Source organism: Myotis davidii, unplaced genomic scaffold (assembly GCF_000327345.1).
Source record: "Myotis davidii unplaced genomic scaffold, ASM32734v1 scaffold200, whole genome shotgun sequence".
NCBI lineage: Eukaryota > Metazoa > Chordata > Mammalia > Chiroptera > Vespertilionidae > Myotis > Myotis davidii.
In genome coordinates, this window is record NW_006293700.1 from 3810561 (window position 1) to 3829125 (window position 18565).

The window sequence follows — 18565 nt, forward strand, 5'->3', positions numbered from 1 at the left end:
GGCAGTTGGGAGCCAGCAGGCTGGCAAGGGGGCAGGTGGGGGTGAGCAGGCCGGCATGGGGGAGCAGTCGGGGGTGAGAAGGCCAGCAGGGGTGGGGGAAGTTGGGGGCAAGCAGGCTGGCAGGCAGAGTGGTTAGGGGTGATCAGGCAGGCAGGCAGGCAGGTGAGTGGTTAGGGGTGTTAGGAGCCAAACGTTATACATTTTGGTTTCAAGGATTATAAATAAAGGAACTCACAAATAGGGAGTTCTTTTTTCAAAGCAGGAAACTTTAAATAAACAAAGGAAGGTCTAGTGATAGCAGGTTCCCTGAACTGCTCATTGGCCTAAGCTTCCAGAAGTGTGCTCAGCAGTAGGGGCCATAGCAACGTATTAATTTATTTGGGGCACAATGGTCCAAGGTCCAAAAACTTGAGTTAATTGAAAAGTACCCATGCAGGAGGGAATTGACTCCAACTTTGAGTTTTCCTTAAAAACTTGAAATCCTTGCCCAGCTGGCATGGCTCAGTGGTTGAGCATCAGCCTATGAACCAGGAGGTCACGGTTCGATTCCCAGTTAGGACACATGCCCGGGTTGCAGGCTGGATCCCCAGTAGGAGGCATGCAGGAGGCAGCCGATTGATGATTCTCATCATTGATGTTTTTATCTATCTACCTCTCCTTCCTTTCTGACATCTATAAAAATATATTTAAAAACCAAAAGAAAAAAAAACTGGAAGTCCTGGGTAGGGCACTAATCCAGTTAACACGTTGAACGCCCAGCCTGTTTTGTCTTCCGGATGGAAAATATAGTGTCAGTCAACGGTGACTGACTGGGCACTTCAAGTGTTAATGAAGGCATCAACCAGAGCAGTGAATCTTATTTTGCAAAATTACCTGGAAGGCCTGCGATGAAAGAAATGTAGAAAGAAATAACCGTGTAGTACAGCTACCTTCTGACACGTGGCTTCTTTGAGCCCCAATCCCCTCCCCCAATCATTTCTATTGTTAATTTCTCAGCAGCTCTTTCTTTCAACACACCAAAATTCCACATAACTCCAGACAGTAGTTTATGCACAAAGGAGGCACACCTGCAACTTTTTAAATAACCAACATTTTTTTTATTAGAGCAAATACAGTTGTGAAAACTGTACGTTATACATTTTGGTTTCAAGGATTATAAATAAAGGAACTCACAGGTAGGGAGTTCTTTTTTCACAGCAAGAAACTTTAAATAAACAAAGTCATGTTTTATTAAGTACACTGGCAGACTTCATGTGCTGTCCAAAATGTAGAGTACAGTATAACAACCCATTAGAAAGAGCCTTTCATGTAAAATACAGCTGTGCACATTTTAGAAAAATACCGACAATTTGGGCTTTGTTTTAAAAAAGCTTATAAATCATACATATATTTATAAATGGAACCAACATGCTTACTGTAGAAACATATCCTTTCGTTATCTTGTTAGCCCATTATTTCAAAGCATTACACATTTTAAATAAACACTTAATAAGATTAAATATTTTATCTTTTTAGAAAATCAGCTTTCCCAGCGTAAAGAGCCAAGGGGTCAGGAAGGAGAAGTGAGAGTATTGAGAATGACACAGGAACTTAAACGTTTCTTGGGTAAAAACGTACTTCCTAAATTTCAAAGTCAAAGCAAAATGTAAAAAATAATTAAATATACAAGTTGCAATTTTCATTTGCTCTCTTTCCGCCTTCTTCTTTATTCCATATTGGTCACACCCAGGATTCTCAACATAGTGCACTTCTGCAAGAAACACCACTGGGTGACTGCCCTGCAGGTGACCAAGCACCCAGGTCACCCCTGTGCTAACAAGTGAATGGTCTCTTCCGCATCGAAAGGGTAGCAAATAAGGCAAAGAGGATCGGATTAAACCATGCAGATGGTGAAAATATTCAGGAATAGCTCCCTCTCCACAATGTCATGTTTCATAGAGATCTAACAGAAACCTTTCCTCCCCTGATTTCTTTTTAAATAATTACTTTGAGAAAGACCCTGTAGTTTCTCGAAGTAGGCATGCTTCTGAGTAACAAAGAATAAATTGTAAAACAGCAAAAAAAAAAAAATCAAATTATGTCAGAATAACAAAGGACGGCGAAAGACACTATTGAAACAAAAACGTCTAAGCCTTTAAGATGTGAAATAACATTAAAAAAGGACTTTGAAAAAACACGAAAGGCATAAAATTGAGAAGCAGTGATTTTACAAAGCTTTATGCTCTACCTGAATGTATTCAAAATTTTCAGTTGGGGGAAAAAATAAGGAAAGAGAAGAGCAGTTATTAATAGCATCTTGCTTAACTTTCATGGGAATTAACATAGCCACTGACAAGATTCTATTTGGTTGTAAAGTACGTCAGCAATGAAACTGAATCCTTTAGACACCGATTACTGCAACCCATGCAACATTCTGACTTCTTAGAATTCTGTTGTCTTTCAGTTTTTAGAATTTAGCACCTCCCGAGTGCATAAATAACTCATCTCAGTAACGTTAAAAATATTTAAAATGAAATTATTTCTTAGGAAGGTATAATGCTTTCAAATTGCTAACTCTTAAAGATAAACAGCCTTTCACCCAAGGTTTAGGAAGACTAAATGGCATTAGAAAAATGATGTATTGTTGTCAAAATCGACACATTTTCTCTAGACTTTTGTTGTTTCTTTTCCTTGAGATGCAATGTGGGTGTTTCATCCAGCCAGGACCGCACGTGGTAGGTGACCGTACATCATCATATTTAAATAAACAGCAAAAATAGTCGTGCACAAGCAAACGCAACGTTCTCTCCCAGAACGTTTGGGGGCGTGAAAGCAGCAGGTCATGGCATAAGACTGCTGAGTGATGCTGCTGCCTCGTTCTCGGACCAAGACGGGAGCGAGCGGTGGAAAGGCGGCGGCAGCAACACAATCCTCCGGCCGCATTCCTCGGGTCGGGTCGTTTGTTTGCCCAGCTCCCTGCTGCCAACGTCAGATGGTAAAATAGTAAGGCAGCTGTTGACTCCCATCAACAACCAAACACGCAGCTCCATACGTTTCCAGTTTAGTCACACTCTGCTAGGACAGATGGAGCAGCCAGTGCCAGGAACTTCGCCGGATGGGGCTGCTTCAGCAGATTTTAAAAAAGAAGGATTGTTAAGTTTTGCGCTCCAACCCGCTGCCTGCTCCAGCTCCCTGAGGACCCCAGAGCCACAGAGCCCTCCCACGGGGACCGGACAGGGCCTCTGGCCGCATTTTCTAAGGTTCCTTGCTCTCTCGAGAGCCCATCCTAATGGCAAGCCTCCCTCCCTGGGTCTGAGTCTGACCGGGGTGTGCCATTTAAAGGGCTGATGACACCACTGGGCAGAACTGTGGGCTGAGACTACTAGTTGTCATGACTCCACCGAAGGGTCAAAACAGTTATATCATGGAGTAGCTATGTGGAATCACATTCAGGCACAGCCAAAGTTAAAGTGAAGGACAATATGTCGTTGTTAAAAAGAATGTGAATCTGCACATGGGACAAGAATGCTACGTTTCGTGGTTTGTAACAGAAATCAAGGCTAGTCTTACCTTTCCTAACTCCAATCAAGTTAGAAAGTGAACAAAAAGAATGGCCAACCCGATATTCAACAGCATGACAAGGACAATCATGACTGAATTAGGGCCCTGGGAAGAAAACAGAATGAAACAAGCATAACTTTTCCATTTTAATAGCGGTACATAAATTAGCTCACAAAAGCAATTACTAAAAATATAAAAACACCCAACACAGTTGCGGTAAAGGAGGCATGAATAATGACAGCAGCTACAAAAGGTGTAAACTAAAAATAGCAATGCCGTATTTAGACGGAGCCATCTCTGAACTTTCACTTAAAAATGAATCCTGTCTGGATTGAATCTAAACTAGGACTGCAAAAACAACCTGCTACATTCACCTGGAAACGTTGGGCGGCAGCCTGGGTGAGACACAGTTCCCCTAAAAGGTCAGGAACTGCTGAGGGTTGGATAGGCACTTGTGAAGGTGCAAATCGGACGAGGAAGTTATTTCCTCAGAAAGGCAGGAGGAATCGGGGAGGGAAACCTGGAGGACAGTGAGGCCTCCCAGGAAAAACGTTGGGAAAACTCAAAATAAGGTTCTCTGACTCTTGCCTTCTCTGGGCGTCTTTTTGGGACACTATCCCTTAGTTAAAATTAAGAACTACACGTGGGAAGCTGAACACTTTCAGACATTATTGTACAGGTTTAATTTTATTGTTTCTCTGCTCATAACCCTAACCTTTCAGAGGTCAAGTTATCCTGGAGAAATTGCAGCATCCTAGTTTGATAAATACTGCTGTAATAAATACCTCACAGCCCAAGGAACCCCAACTGGGTTGGCTTGTTTTAAAACAAACCAGTTCTGGCTGGCGTGGCTCAGTTGGTTGGTTGGGTGTCATCCTGTGCACCGAATGGTCGCTGGTTCAATTCCTGGTCAGGGCACATGCCCGGGTTGCAGGCTCAATCCCTGGTAGGGGGCATGTAGGAGGGAGCCAAACTCCATGTTATTTATGCTCTCACACCTCTCTCTCTCTCTTTCTCTCTCTCTCAATAAGAAAACAAAAACCCCCAAAACAAAAACAAACCAGCCTTATATGACCCACCTTTTCAGATCTGCCCAACCTTGGCCTTGTTGATTACAAAGACATGATCTTGGTATTTACTATTAAAATAGTGTCTTATTCTCTTTTAAACATATTTTTATTGATTTCAAAGAGGAAGGGAGAGGGAGAGACAGACCGAAACATCAACGACGTGACCTCACTCATTAGCTGCCTCCTGCATCCCCCGCACTGGGGACAGAGCCCGAAACCCAGGCATGTGCTCTGCCCGGGAATTGAACCGTGACCTCCTGGTTCATAGCTCGATGCTCAACCACTGAGCCACACCAGCCATGCTAGTATCATATTCTTAAATAGCATTAAAAGTGTTCTAAAACTGGTCTCATGATTTAGGTGGGGAGGAAGTTTTGTTCTTAAAGATGAGAAAATAGTAGTATTATGTTTGACTACCCAGCAAGACCACAATGAAATGGTTAGTCCTCAAATGTCTTATAGTAATTTTGAGGGGCATGGGGTAAGTTTGGAACTGCCATTGGTCCAGTGCTCGTCTCTCAGGGTCTATGGCTTAGGTCATGTATCCTTCAAGGAGGTCTCCTCCCAGGAGGAGGTCAGAGTGCGTGCGCCATTTTTCTCTATTCTAACACTTCACGCTTTATTGTCATCCTTGTGAATTGAGTTCCACAGCAGCAGGGCCCCGCTTTGTTCACCACTGTGCACCCACACATAGGGCTGCCCGACTCATTCAGGCAGCCAGTGATTAATGAAAACCTACCATCTTCTGGCACTTTTCCAGGTGACATGGATGTGGTGAACAGACTAATTCCTGGCATTAAAAGGAGAACAGGGTGACTAGTAAAATCAGGGTGGTGAAAAGGAGGAAGTAAAAGTGGGTGCCCTTGCCATAGGTATTAGTTCCTAAACCCCATGGAAATGAAAGAAAAAGGAAAACATTTACTGCAGGTCTTCCTATGCCAGGAGTGGGCCAAGATGTCTGTGTCGATTATTTTTAAAAATTCTTCACAAGGGATTTTTGGTCCCATTTCACAGCGCGGGGAGGGTGTGTTGCCCACGGTTAACTCAGCCTGTGTGAACAAATCAGAACTAGAAGTAAACTGCGGTCTGCCTACGCCATGCTCGTGTCCTTTCCGCTACATCCCTATGAAAGCCACAGGCCTCCGTTTAAAAATAATGACTTCCCATCAACTTCTTTAAAATGGTATTTTCATCTATACCCCACGCTTCTAATATCAGAAAACATCAGCTGTGGGAAGGACCCGTGTTTCTGTTAGAATACTTGTGTGGTAATCGATTAAGAGAGGACTAACCCAGGCAACTTTTCAATCATGGTGAACCTAGTCTAGAACTTATCAGGTGGGAAACTCTTATGACCCAGGAGATAATTCAGATGATCTTTTAACATCACAGCAGCATGGAGATTAAGGAAATGCTATGTATACGACGAACTTTGATTAGATTTTGCTCACGAATGTGTTACCAATTTTGGGATTGTTTCCACTCTCTGGGCTCAGCGGATTTAATTCCCAATCCCCAAAGACAGGGATATGGAAGAAGACGAGGACATTTTTCTATTGACCATATATTTATCCTGGAATATGTTCTCATAGACACACCCACTTATCCTACCATTTACGGTGCCCTCTTTAAAGGCGATTCAGTGAAACCAGCAACAAAAGGTTCAACCTGCGACCAGGTGGAAAGTGAGTTCTGGGACGCGGTGTCTGAGGGGCAGACGTCAGGACGCGAACTCTGCGTTTATCAGGGTGCAAAGCTTTAAGGTGAAGTTCCATAAATATGACTGGTGGCCAGTTGTAGCTTAAAATAGCAAAATGGAAAAAAAAATCAGTCTTGCTTTTCAAGACTGACTGGGACAGGTGTCTTGAAGGAAGCTGTTTCAGGGCAAAGTGCAAGTCCTGATTGGAAGAAAACTTCAGGCAGTTAGAAAATTAAGTGCAGGAAGTCAGAATATGGGAAGGATGGCTAACGCAAGACATCAATCTTTTTTTTTTTTCCCCCTTTCTTTAAGAGACTATCAGTTCACTTAAAATGGTGAGGAATCTCCTGCTAGAGAGTATAGTTTCTTAATGTTAAATGGAAAACTTCTCCAAAAAACAGAAAGACTAAAGCTTAGTTTAGTATTAACAGCAAATTTTAATTATATGGATTGACTGTCTTTTATTGTGTGTGTTATGTGTGTGGTTCAAACATGGCCTGACGAGTTTTTCAAACACGGTTTAATAGTTCAAAGGAAATAACAGGCAAATCTTAAAATGAACTTGGGAGCCGATCAGAAGGACGGCTGGGAAAAAGGGCAGGCAGTTTCTAGAAGGGGTCGAGATTCTCAATTAGCAGACCCCTCACCATTCTAGCTGACAAGGCTCTACAGATGCTTCTACTGTCTCCCACCCAAGTTGCCAGGTTGCAAAATCCTCAAAATATTGTGGTATCACGTGAGTCTACATGCCACCCCTGCCCACAGGGGCCACAAAACTTCGTCAGGGGGTTACAAAGTAATCCCTGCCATGGCTCCCCCTCTCAGATCCAAGTAATTCATTTGCTCTCGGGGATTAGGCTGTGTCCCAGAAGACTTTATAGATTTCTAGGGGGTGATTCTGAGGGTGATCAGAGAATACTGGAGGACAGCAGGTTCTTCAATAGGTCGTTTTGTTCAACATGGTTTTATTATAAGATGGAGGAGGAAAAAAAAAATCAATTCCCAGCCAGGGCCACTGTCTGTGTGGGTTTTCCCCTCCATCACAAAGGTGTGCTCCTGAATGCATTGCATTGTTGTGTCTCCACTGTCCCCATGACGGAGGGTCATCCTGTACAGGGTGGGTCCCGTCTTGTGCCCTGAGCTGCTGGGACAGGCTCCCGCCACCCACGACCCTGAACTGGAATGAGTAGGTTGGAAAAGAATGATAGTACTTGTTTTTATTCATCTTTCTTACATATGTATGTAGCTCACATTTATCTTAGTGTTGAATATTAGAAGTGTTTTGGGTCTTTATTTAGAAGTTCGGTGATGGTTTTGTGACCAGAATATGCTGGAACTTAACTCCTGTTTTTATCAATTAGACTGTGGTGAACTGGTTTCGTTACCTGTCATTTCACTTACAGTCGCCATTTCCAAGAACCTATCTGCTACTGATGATGTTAAGTGAGGACTTACTGTATCTATCAACTATTTATGCTTCAGCTAGTACAGTGTTGAAGCAAATTTAATAATAGCTTTTGAGCATTCACAATGTGCTAGGTACCAGGCTAAGAACTTCATAAGTATTAGCTCATTTAATCTTCACAACAACCCTATGGTAGAGGATGAAGAAACCAAGTCACCAAACAGTTAGGAAACTTGCCTCAGGTCACACAGCAGGGACTTGAACCTCGGAAGTTTGGTAGCACAGTTCACACCCTCAGCCACTAGTCTATCCTGTCTCCATAAGCTGGTTGGAATTCTAGATCTGGTTTGGTGAGCCACCCTACACAGGGCGATTCTGACTCAAACCGGATCTGCCAGCTGCCCACAAAGAGCACTGGCTGATTCAGTGTTGTTTTCCCTCAAATGTCTGCTTTAGTGTGAATGTTCCTATGAATTTCCAAGTTGTTATTTTATCAACCTCTTATACAATGTCTTTTAATCTCAAAATTGTATTAAATTGTAGTACTCCCCAGTTTTGTTAATTCTCACCAAGGATATTTTTCTACTGATCTTTCAGAGAGAGTGGTAGAGAGAGGGAAAGACAGAGAGAAACATTGATAGGAGAGAAACACCATCGATTGGTTGCCTCTTGCACATGGCCTGGGCTGGGGTGGAGCCCGCAACTGAGGTATGTGCCCTTGACCAGAATTGAACCTGGGACCCTTTGGTCTGCAGGCCGAAACTCTATCCACTGAACCAAACTGGCTAGAGTCTCCCTGGTATTGAAAGCTGTTCATTGGTTAACTTGAGGGTAATTCTGTCACTTCCTACATCTCTGTGAAGAAAACAGTGATCAGGGTGTGAAAGACAGCTTTTGACTATTATTTGAAAGAGAAGGTTAATGGTTAAAATCTTCCCACGAAGGTGCCATGTCAATCCTGACTTCTGGTGCCCATGGCGGACAGAGGTGGGAGCTGCTCTGCCTCCTGGGGGTGCGGAAGGGAACCCGGGAGACCAACCTACTAGCTGGGAGATGCTTGGCTAACTCCCAGAATCATAATTTGGCACATAAGTCAAACACATGCTTTTTCTAAACAAGGAGGCTATGAAGTTTATAGAGGAACGATTACAGATAGGAGCTAGGTAACTCACCCAATTGTAAGAGACCAGGGCATATGCTTCCCCTGGGGCAGCTCTGGAAGTCAACTGAACCCCACTTCTGGGAACCCAAAGCTACAAATGTAGGGCTTGGCAGTGTTTGAATTTCCCCTTTGTAAATCAGGCAAACTAATACTAATATAAATGTGAGGCTTTACTAATCTGTGGATAAAAATTCTGAAAGCCAAATGAGAAGTGCAATATTACATTTAACAATTTCAGTAGTGATATCATGTGTATTATAGGTATATCAGGATACTGAAATGTCAATGTGAAAAACTAAAAAAAGAATGCTTACTGAATAATCAGAGTCTCAAAGTTATTCTGTTTTGAAAACCATCTATCCCGCAGAAAGTTAATCCAGTTAATCTGATTAATATATATACCTAGATAATTAAAAAGATGAGAATTTGAAAAAAGGGTGGGAACCAGTGTTTACAGATATTAGCAAAGTCAACAAACCTAAGAAATTTCAAACCCGTTAATTAAAAAGATGGATTTCAATTGTTTAAACCTGTGAATACATTAAACAGACAAAAGAAACTGGTGATTGTATTATGTTCTTGTTTGCTAAAATATTAACCCGCACCTTTATGCAAATAGGTCTCTGAAATTATTAGTAAACATTGGGTAGGCTGTGGCTTCTACCATAAGCTAAACGTGCAACACCTCTGTTCCCAAGGCAGAGGAATAGGTCGGTCAACTGTCCATCAGCAAGGACTTTGCGTCAGCTTTTATAGATTCTATAGAATTTGGCAAAATCCAAATTCCATTTATCATTGACAAATCAAACCCATGTGATGGAGGACACATTTATCAATAACTGAAAGCTTTCTGGTTGAATTACAAAAACCTTAGCTGCTCAAGGCTGATGGTAAAACCAGCATCTACCAGAAATAGGAAATGTCAGGAGCACTAACACTCTGAGGGGTTAGAAGACCAAGGTCATCTTTTTAAACAGTTGAAACCTGGCTTTAATTAAGTAAAATCCAAACGAAATAATTCATAATTGCTAGAAACGATGTTCTTTTGTTTAAAGGTACTGACTGTTTTGGGGAGTCAAAGGTGGGCTAAGAGCTTAGCAAATGGTGGTGAGGCAACTCTTCTTAGCTAGAGCTCTGAGCTTTGTAGCGATCGGGGAGTCAGCTTTTGTTCTGGACTGCATGTCTGTGTAACCCCACAATTCAGATGTTGAAATCGTAACCACCAATGTCATGCGATGGCATTTGGAGAGGGGGGTCTTTGGGAGGTAGTTCGGTTATGAGGGCAGAGCCCTCCTGGTGGGTTAGTGCCCTTACAAAAGAGAGGCAGAGAGAGCTTGCTTTCTCTCTCTCCCTCCGCTGGGTGAGGACACAGTGAGAAGATGGCCTGTGAACCAGGATGTGGGTTCTCACCAGGCACCAAATCTCCGGGGACTCGACCTTGGAACTCCCCGCCCAATGTATGGTATTTCTGGGAGAGTGGTCCCAACTAAGACAGCTACCAGGAGTGATGCCGCCCCAGCCGGGCGTGTTTTAACCTGCCTGAAGGATGTCTAAGGTGGGTGGCTGGCTGGCTGGCTGGCTGAACATGGAGGAACTTCTGTCCAGAAAGCTTTTTCCTGTCTCCAGCTACACACGGGCTCAGAGCTGCTCTAAACAGCCCTGTGCGTGGCAGGACTTTTGCGAGCCTCGCTGCCATCAGGGTGCAAGTCACCCCATGCTGCTCCCCGAAAGACCCAGAGTGAGGACAGGAGGGGAAACCCCATCTCGGACAACTTACTGAATTGGCTTCTTTTTCCGAAGGGCACGCATCGTTGCTTGCTGGGTTCTTTGGTGTGGCAAGTTCAGACTTCTTAGCTTTTGGCTCAGCTTTGCTTTCTTTGGCAACTGGTTTTGTCACAGACGGAGGGGGACTCCACTTGTTGGATGTCGGCTTGTGCACCAGCGCCGAGGAAGAGTGGCCGGATCCTTCGTCTTCCCGCACGTCTTCCGGAGGGTGCTTGGGGGCGTTCAGTTTCACGTAGTAGCCGTGGTACTGAGAATGCAGCTCCCCGTTACTGGGGTTGGGGACATGGTGGCGGCCAGAGTACTTGGACTGGGGCACAGCGGCTCCCAGGTCCCTGGAGGGAGCCTTGGACATCAGGGGCTTGCTGACGATGGCCGTCACCTGCTCATCAGCCACGCTCCTTTTGTCACGGTTGAGTCTGGCCCCTGAGCTGGGGTTCTGCTTCCTCACTGGCTGGGGGGAAGGCTGGGGGGAGTGGCTTTGTCGGGGACGTGTCTCGGGGGTGCTCGGGGGTGTCGTGCCTTTGCGGTAAAAATGAGGCGATTCCTTTGGTGAAGGGGGCTTTTCCGGTACCTTTTCTTCTGGGTTTTCTTTAGCATCGACACCTTCCTGAAATCTCTGCTTGATATAATCTGGGCCTGGGGGGAAAAGTGACAACAGAAAGGAAGGTGATAAAAATGAGGCAGAAAGGTTTCGTCCTCAGGGGATGCATCTACAGCCGGCCCCCAAATAACGTGGTTTCGTGGTTTCGTTCAATGCCGATGAGATGCCCTAGGAACTTAAGTATCAATTAGCCTGTGGGAAAACTGGTTTCATTGTAAGTCATTTCACTTAAAGTAATAAAACCTATGGATGAAGTTAAGTGAGGACTCAGCAAAAATACACAGTAAGCCAGCTTCACCTTTCTTTCTCTTTTAAATATACCTTTGAGGCTTTGACTAAGCACAAGCACATTTCATTTCCCAAAAGGTTACTTATTGCTGAAAATGTGTTTTTACATGAACATATGTGGTATTTATACTATTCTGATGGCCATAAAAGTGAAACCATTGTGACTTCCCTAATAATCACACTGGCCGTGCCTACTCACAGAACACGGAAGCAGAATTCACGTTGATGGAGCCCTGCTGACCACACCGTGGGGATCTGCACATTCAAATTAGGTGGCATAATTAAAACACAGATCCTACACTCATATCAGTGAAACTGACTTGTGTGCTCAATATTTAATAAATTATACTGTATGAGGCGAACCTACAGATTATATATCTATTGTGTTAATCCTCACTTGATATTTTTTCCATTGATTTTTAGAGAGTGGGAGGGAAGTGGGGAGAGAGAAACATTGATGTGAAAGACACATGGATTGGTTGCCTCCTGGACCGGGGCCAGGGAACGAACCTGAGACCCTTTGGTGCGCGGGCCAACGCTCTACCACTGGGCCACACGGACCAGGGCAACCTATTTTGAAGGATCCTCCTTCAAAGGATCATTACAAAAGAACTCGCACAGTCCTTCCCAGCATGGGCTTGCACTGCAGGCATCAAAGTCAAGACGGGACAGTTGTCTTTGGCCCTCAGGTCTCAGGATGGTTTATAACAATCCCATGTTATTTTTATCAATGGGAATCCTTTCATTCAAAAGGATTCTGGTGCACTGTTATTTTATATGGGAGATCTGGGGAAGGGGGGGCAAGTGAGGAGTAGAGACACAGGCAGTGCAGCACAAGATGGTACCAGTCGTGAGAGTTTAAGGATGCCAGTGGTCCAGGCAGGGGACACTGCTGGGGCTCCCAGGGACAGCGCTCCAAGGCAGTTTCCTCCTGCTCGGGACTTCGCCTCTCAGCCCCTCCCCTAGAACCAGGTCATGCACATCCTCTGGCCACCACGCCACCATCAGCCACTTTGCATGTCAACAAGGTGAAGCCAAGGTCACACATGCAGTTGGTCCTCTGCTCTGCACGTGGGCAGGAGCGGACAATGTCACCTCCCCCTGTACAAGGGAGAAACCACCCCACCAATTGCTGACGGGACTGGACCAGCTCTTGTCAACCGCACAGCATCCTCATGTTCATCTTCCTTTTGCCCCCCACAACCCCAAGCCAAAAACCAATGATCCTCATTGTTGAAAAGACATGCTGCCTATTTACACTTTCAATTGCTCTTCCCTTGGTGGTCTGAGTAATAATTTGTTAGGAGACTATTTATTATACAAGGTATTTTCCCAAATTCCAAGCCTCACCAAACTCCCGACTTTACTGATGTGGGAACAGCTGTAGCAGCTGAAAAACCAAATGTCACAGAGCCTGTATATCTGTAAGATGAGATAGAATACAACGTTTAAGGTAATGTTTTAAGCCCATAAATGAGAATTCCTAAGAACCCACAATTATAATTGTATTCAGGGCAAAAACATAATAGCATTATCCCACCTTCCATCCTCCAAAGACAAATCCACCCCGGAGGGTTCGAATTTCCTGGTCCGTGTGGCCCAGTGATAGAGGGTTGGCCTGCGCACCGAAGGGTCTCGGGCTCGTTCCCTGGCCCCGGTCCAGGAGGCAACCAATCCATGTGTCTCTCACGTTGATGTTTCTCTCTCTCCCCGCTTCCCTCCTTTCATGATCACATGTCAACAATGGGGGTGTCTTTTCTAAATTCAGTATAAGCACCGTCTTTTTAAAAGCTGGCAATTTTCCTTTAAAAATAAACTGTCGACACAGAGAAAGGCCTCTCGGGTGAGTGAAGAAAAAGGAGAAACTGCAGTTTCTTTTCCGAATTTGTTCTTGGTGCGGTGACAGGGACATAGCACCCTGAGGGCTGGGCTTCACCCGCAGGCTGGCCCCGGGGTTTAGAGCCCATTCGGGTCACCTCCCCTGGCCGTCCCCCGAGGGGCCCTCCCTCCTCCGATTGTGGAATTGTTTTTACAGAGCCTGTCCCCTGTCCAAGCAGCTGCCCACCAGGTGAGAGATGACAGCAAGGAGGAGACAGAGGGGAAACTAACAGCGACAAGAGACCGATTATTTGGGGGAGGGGACCTCCAAATAATTCAGTCATCGTGGGTCCAAGGAAAATGTAACTCTTTTTTAAAGTCAGCACTTCAAGGAATATGCTTTAGTTATCTGGAAAAAGAGCATGAAGCTATCTTAAATACAAAGCACATTTTCAATGCTTTTTTACATACTACTCTACTTTTTTTAAAAAAATAAATTTTTATTGATTTCAGAGAGGAAGGGAGAGAGAGAGAGAGATAGCTGCCTCCTGGATACCCCACACTGGGGATGGAACTCGCAACCTGAGCATATGCCCTGACTGGGAATCGAACCATGACCTTCTGGTTCATAGATTGATGTTCAACCACTGAGCCACACAGCCAGCCCTGTCCTGTTTTTGCAATTATAGCTCTGCACCTGCCTCTGGCTGGAAGGGAAAGGATGCATTTTTTTTTTTTGCCATGCATTGAACACAGCTGGGTCAGGGACTCCATGTCCTCCACAGCTGTGGCTCCAGAGCTGCCGCCTCCGAGACACCCGGGGTACGACTCCCAGAGACTTAGATTTCATGAGGATGAAATCTTGAGGTTTAACAAGTATTTCAGGAGGTTCTAACGGATCCAACCATAGGTGCTTGAAAGCAGCAAGTAAACATGCTGGCCAGTGGTGGTCCTCGCTCCGGCCCGACGTGACTACATCCTGTTGGCAATGGTTCCAGTGATGCCGTCACATGGGGCCTGGGCTCTGGTCGAGGAAATACAGTTAAAATTTCCAGAATACGATCAAATGCCTTTGAAACAAGACATTTAATAGCAGGCAGAGGACAGATGTTGTTCCTGGGCTACCCTCTTGGAAGGCACACGTTGTGTCTGCTGCTTGTCTGATGTAGGAATGCATGTCAGCCTTGCCAGGCCGGCAGCGTGAAGCTGATGAGATACAGCCGTTCCTGAGAGCGCCTGGTCAGAACAGCGCCAGGGAGGGAAAGCATGGCGGTGCCATTGCACAAGGCGTTTTCAATCGTTTTCACAGACAGGATCTATGAATCTCGTGGGGTTGATCCCCGAGGGAGGGACAGCATGGTGGGTGCCATTGCACAAGGCGTTTTCATTCGTTTTCACAGACAGGGTCTATGAATCTCATGGGGTTGATCCGTGGAGGATTCCTGGTGGGAGCCAGGTCACGTGCTCACTGACAGACCGCACAATGTGAAACAAGGACATTCAGAAAATGCCATTCGGCACCACTGAAAGGTTACTGGTTGCAGTGGGCAGGAAGGCCCTGAGCAGCTATGGCAGATGGTAGCCGCAGGGTGCTCAGCTGGTTCTCACAGGTGAGCTTCGGGGGGCGGGCCACGGGCAGAAGCAGCGCCATGAAGATTCCCCCGAAACATATGTCTGAAGGGCAGTGCTTGGCAGCAAAGGCTCTGCAGCATCATCAGAAGTCATGACATAGACATGAGGTCTCTTCAATGGAGGCTGCCTTTCAGCAAAGCGGAACCACATGGAACAATTCTGAAACGCTTACAGGGCTGGCAGGAGAGTCACTTTTACCTGCGAGGGGGGAAGAAAACCACTTCCCGGCAGGACTTCGATCCCGTCTCTGACAAGACTGCCGCGTCTGAACACAGCAGGCTTGTCCACGGGACGTCCGTTCCTGTCCCTCGCACGTGGCTGGCACTCAATACACAGCTGTGCAACTGAATGAGTAAGTGGTAAGAATAACCAGAAAAACCATGAATTATTCATGACATACCCACTAGTAGATTATTCCATTTCCCATTTTCGATGAAACAGTTGGTTCAGATTTTGGCAAGTGAGTTGAGAAGTTGTCTATTCCAGAATGCTTCTCTTGTCTTAACCATAAAATTTACATATTAATGACAGGCATAGGAAATTACATAATGAATATGTGCTTTCTTCTCTAAAGACTTCTTTTACATTTTTATTGAATTTATTGGGGTGCCACTGGTTAATCAAATTATATAGGTTTCAGGTGTGCAGTTCTAGAATGCAGCATTTGTATACTGTACTGTGCGTTCACCAAGTCAGGTTTCCATCCATCGCTATTTATCCCCCCTTAACTCTCTTCTAACGTCCCCCTTCCCCTTTCCCTCTAGTAATCACCATACTATTGTCTGAGTTGCTTTTTTTCCCTTAATCTCTTCACCTTTTTCACCCAGTCCCCTCTTATCATTATGTTCTCTCCCTGAGTCTGTTTCTATTTCATTTGTTAATTTATTTTGTTCATTAGATTTCACATGTAAGTGAAATCATATGGTACTTGTCTTTCTCGGAGGGGCTTATTTCTCTTAGCATAATACTCTCCAGGTCCATCTATGCTGTTGCAAAAGGTAAGATTTCCTTCTTTTTTATGGCCAAGTAATATTCCATTGTTTAAATAAATGTACCACAGCTTTATTAATCCACTCGTCTACTGATGGGTACTCGGGCTGCTTCCAAATCTTGGCTATTGTAAGTAATGCTGTAATGAATACAGGAGTGCATATATTCTTTTGAATTAGTGTTTCGGGTTTCTGTGGATGTATTTACAGAAGTGGAGTTATTAGGCCATAAGGCGGTTCTGTTTTGAATTTTTTGAGTTAGCTCCCTACTGCTTTACACAATGGCTGCATTAATTTCCTTTCCCACCAACAGTGCATGAGGGTTCCCTTTTCTCAACAAAAAACAAGTATTGGTGAGGATGTGGTTTTATTGATGATAGCCATTCTGACAGGTGTGAGGTGATAGCTCATTGTGGTTTTAACTGATGATTAGTGATGTTAAACATCTTCTAATGTCTATTGGCCATTTGTAAGTCCTCTTTGGAGGCTGGCTGCACTCTGACAGTATGCAAATTGCATGAGGTAGGTTCTCAGCGAGTCGCCAGGTAGAGGTGAGTGGTGTTCACTAGGTTGATACAGGTTCAAACTCTGTGCCCTCGCTGGGTCTGAGGCCACTCAGCCAAGTCCCAGGGTTTACCAAGTCTAGCTGCCACCCGCCGAGCGCCTGCAGGCTTTGTGGTGAGATGGGGCACCGGAGTCATCAGGGTGAGGCAACAGTTTATTAGTCCCAAAGGGACCAAGAGTTGGCCTTATAAATGGAGGGCTCTGCACCAGTTGGGAGCGTGAGAGAAAAATGTCCCCCATCCTAGACCACACAACTCAGTCTGTCTCCGATTCTGCCAGGAGCCAACCTCAGCAGGGCAAGGCTGCCGGAGGATGGGGCTAGTGGAACTTCCCTGAAGAGGAGGTGCTGATCAAGCTCAGGGGAGGGTGGGGGGAGTGGCCCTCGCCCCAGAGCCATGCAACTCAGTCTGTCCTGCATTCTGCCTGTACCTCAGTAGGCTGGAGCCCAGAGACTGGGGCCAGTAGAGCTCCAGTTGCAGTGGTCCTCAACCTTCTGAATGCCGCGACCCTCTAATACAGTTCCTCATGTTGTGGTGACCCCCAATTTCATTGTTACAAATTGAACATAATTAAAGCATAGTGATTAATCACAAAAACAATATGTAATTATATGTGTTTTCCGATGGTCTTAGGTAACCCCTGTGAGAGGGTCGTTCGACCCCCAAAGGAGTCGCAACCCACAGGTTGAGAACCGCTGAGTTAGGGGAAGGTGCCAGTCAGGTTCACGGGAGAGTGGGAGAAATGGCCTTCACCCCAAGTCACACCTCAGTTACTGACAGCACGTGAGTCTTCCTGGGCTTCTCTGTCCTGGTGCAGGCAGCTGATGCTGTGTGGAGGGGAGTGCGCCACCCAGGAAAGACGGCTTTTGCTGTGCGGGAGAGTGACTCAGCACGGGGATCCTGGCGGCTGTCCCTTCAGCTCTCCCCAGAGCCACACACCCCAGACGCTCCTCATGTGACTCTAGTTCGCTCTACCTTCCCTTTGCCGGACCCAGAGCGAGTGGCTGCGAATGAGATTTCATGCACTGGCACTGCAGGAGGGCACCTGTGTCTCTAACACATTCCCTGCTAGACAGACTCCCTGCTGATTTTCTCAGCTGGATGTTATGTGGGCGCCTCTTCCTGGCTCTGGGCTGAGGAGCCCAGCTTGGGGTTGAGACCCCACGCTTCTCAGAGAGAATCCCTTCCGAATCTCAGGGGCTGCCTGTGGGAGTGGGGTCAGCCCTTTTCGTGCCTCCACACTTTTTACCAGTCAATGTGGCTTCTTCTGTAAATCTTTGGTGGTTAAGACCTCTCTTCGGCTAGTCTTCAGATGGTCATTGAGGTTGCTTGCTCTATATTGTAGTTGTAACTACAGTTGGTCCAGCGAGGAGGTGAGTGTAACATTCACCTACTCTGCTGACATCTTGGATCCCTCCTCTCTAAAGAGTTTTAATTCATAACAGAAATGTGAACTTCAACCCACAATAACCTATGCCAAAGACCTCAGTTTTTACTTAGGATGATAAATTTACTGGCGTGTGCAAATACATGCTACTATGGACTCTGTGTGTTTCCCAAATTCAGTTTGGAGGTGTGGTCACAGGGAGGTAAGTAGGATTAGATTATATCATGTATGTGAAAATCTGATGATGGAATCGGTGAACTTGCAAAAAGAGGAAGACACAGCAGAGTTCTGTCACTCCCCTTGCATGCACCCAGGAGAGGCGGACTCAGGTTCTGGCAACAGCCCTCCTCTCCCTGACAATGCCAGCATCATGACAAGGTAGGAGAAGGCTCATCACCCACCTCCCTGTCCTTTCCCCACCTCCACTCTCCTTGGGAAGAAGTGGGGAGAATTCTCCCACCACCCACCTGCCTCCCTTTCCTTTTTCTACCTACCTCTTGTTCTTGAGGGGAAGTCTCCCCAGCACCCACCTCCCTCTTCCTACCAAGCTCTCATCCTAGGAAGAAGTGTCCCCATCACTCCCTACCTTGGGAAGAAGTGGGGAGGAGGCCGCCTCCTTCCTTTCC

The 18565-nt window shown here is 45.6% G+C and overlaps 1 protein-coding gene across 1 annotated transcript in view; it reads right to left on the reverse strand.

Annotated features, from left to right (window-relative positions):
* Positions 1–1073: 1073 nt before the first annotated feature.
* JPH1 (junctophilin 1) overlaps positions 1074–18565 on the reverse strand; it is a gene marked incomplete at its 5' end in the record, with an annotated part of 84455 nt that continues 66963 nt past the window's right edge. The window contains 3 exons of the mRNA XM_006767362.2: positions 1074–3100; positions 3550–3645; positions 10654–11297. Coding sequence (XP_006767425.1) covers positions 3565–3645; positions 10654–11297 — 725 coding nt within the window. The remainder of the gene's footprint in view (positions 3101–3549; positions 3646–10653; positions 11298–18565) is intronic.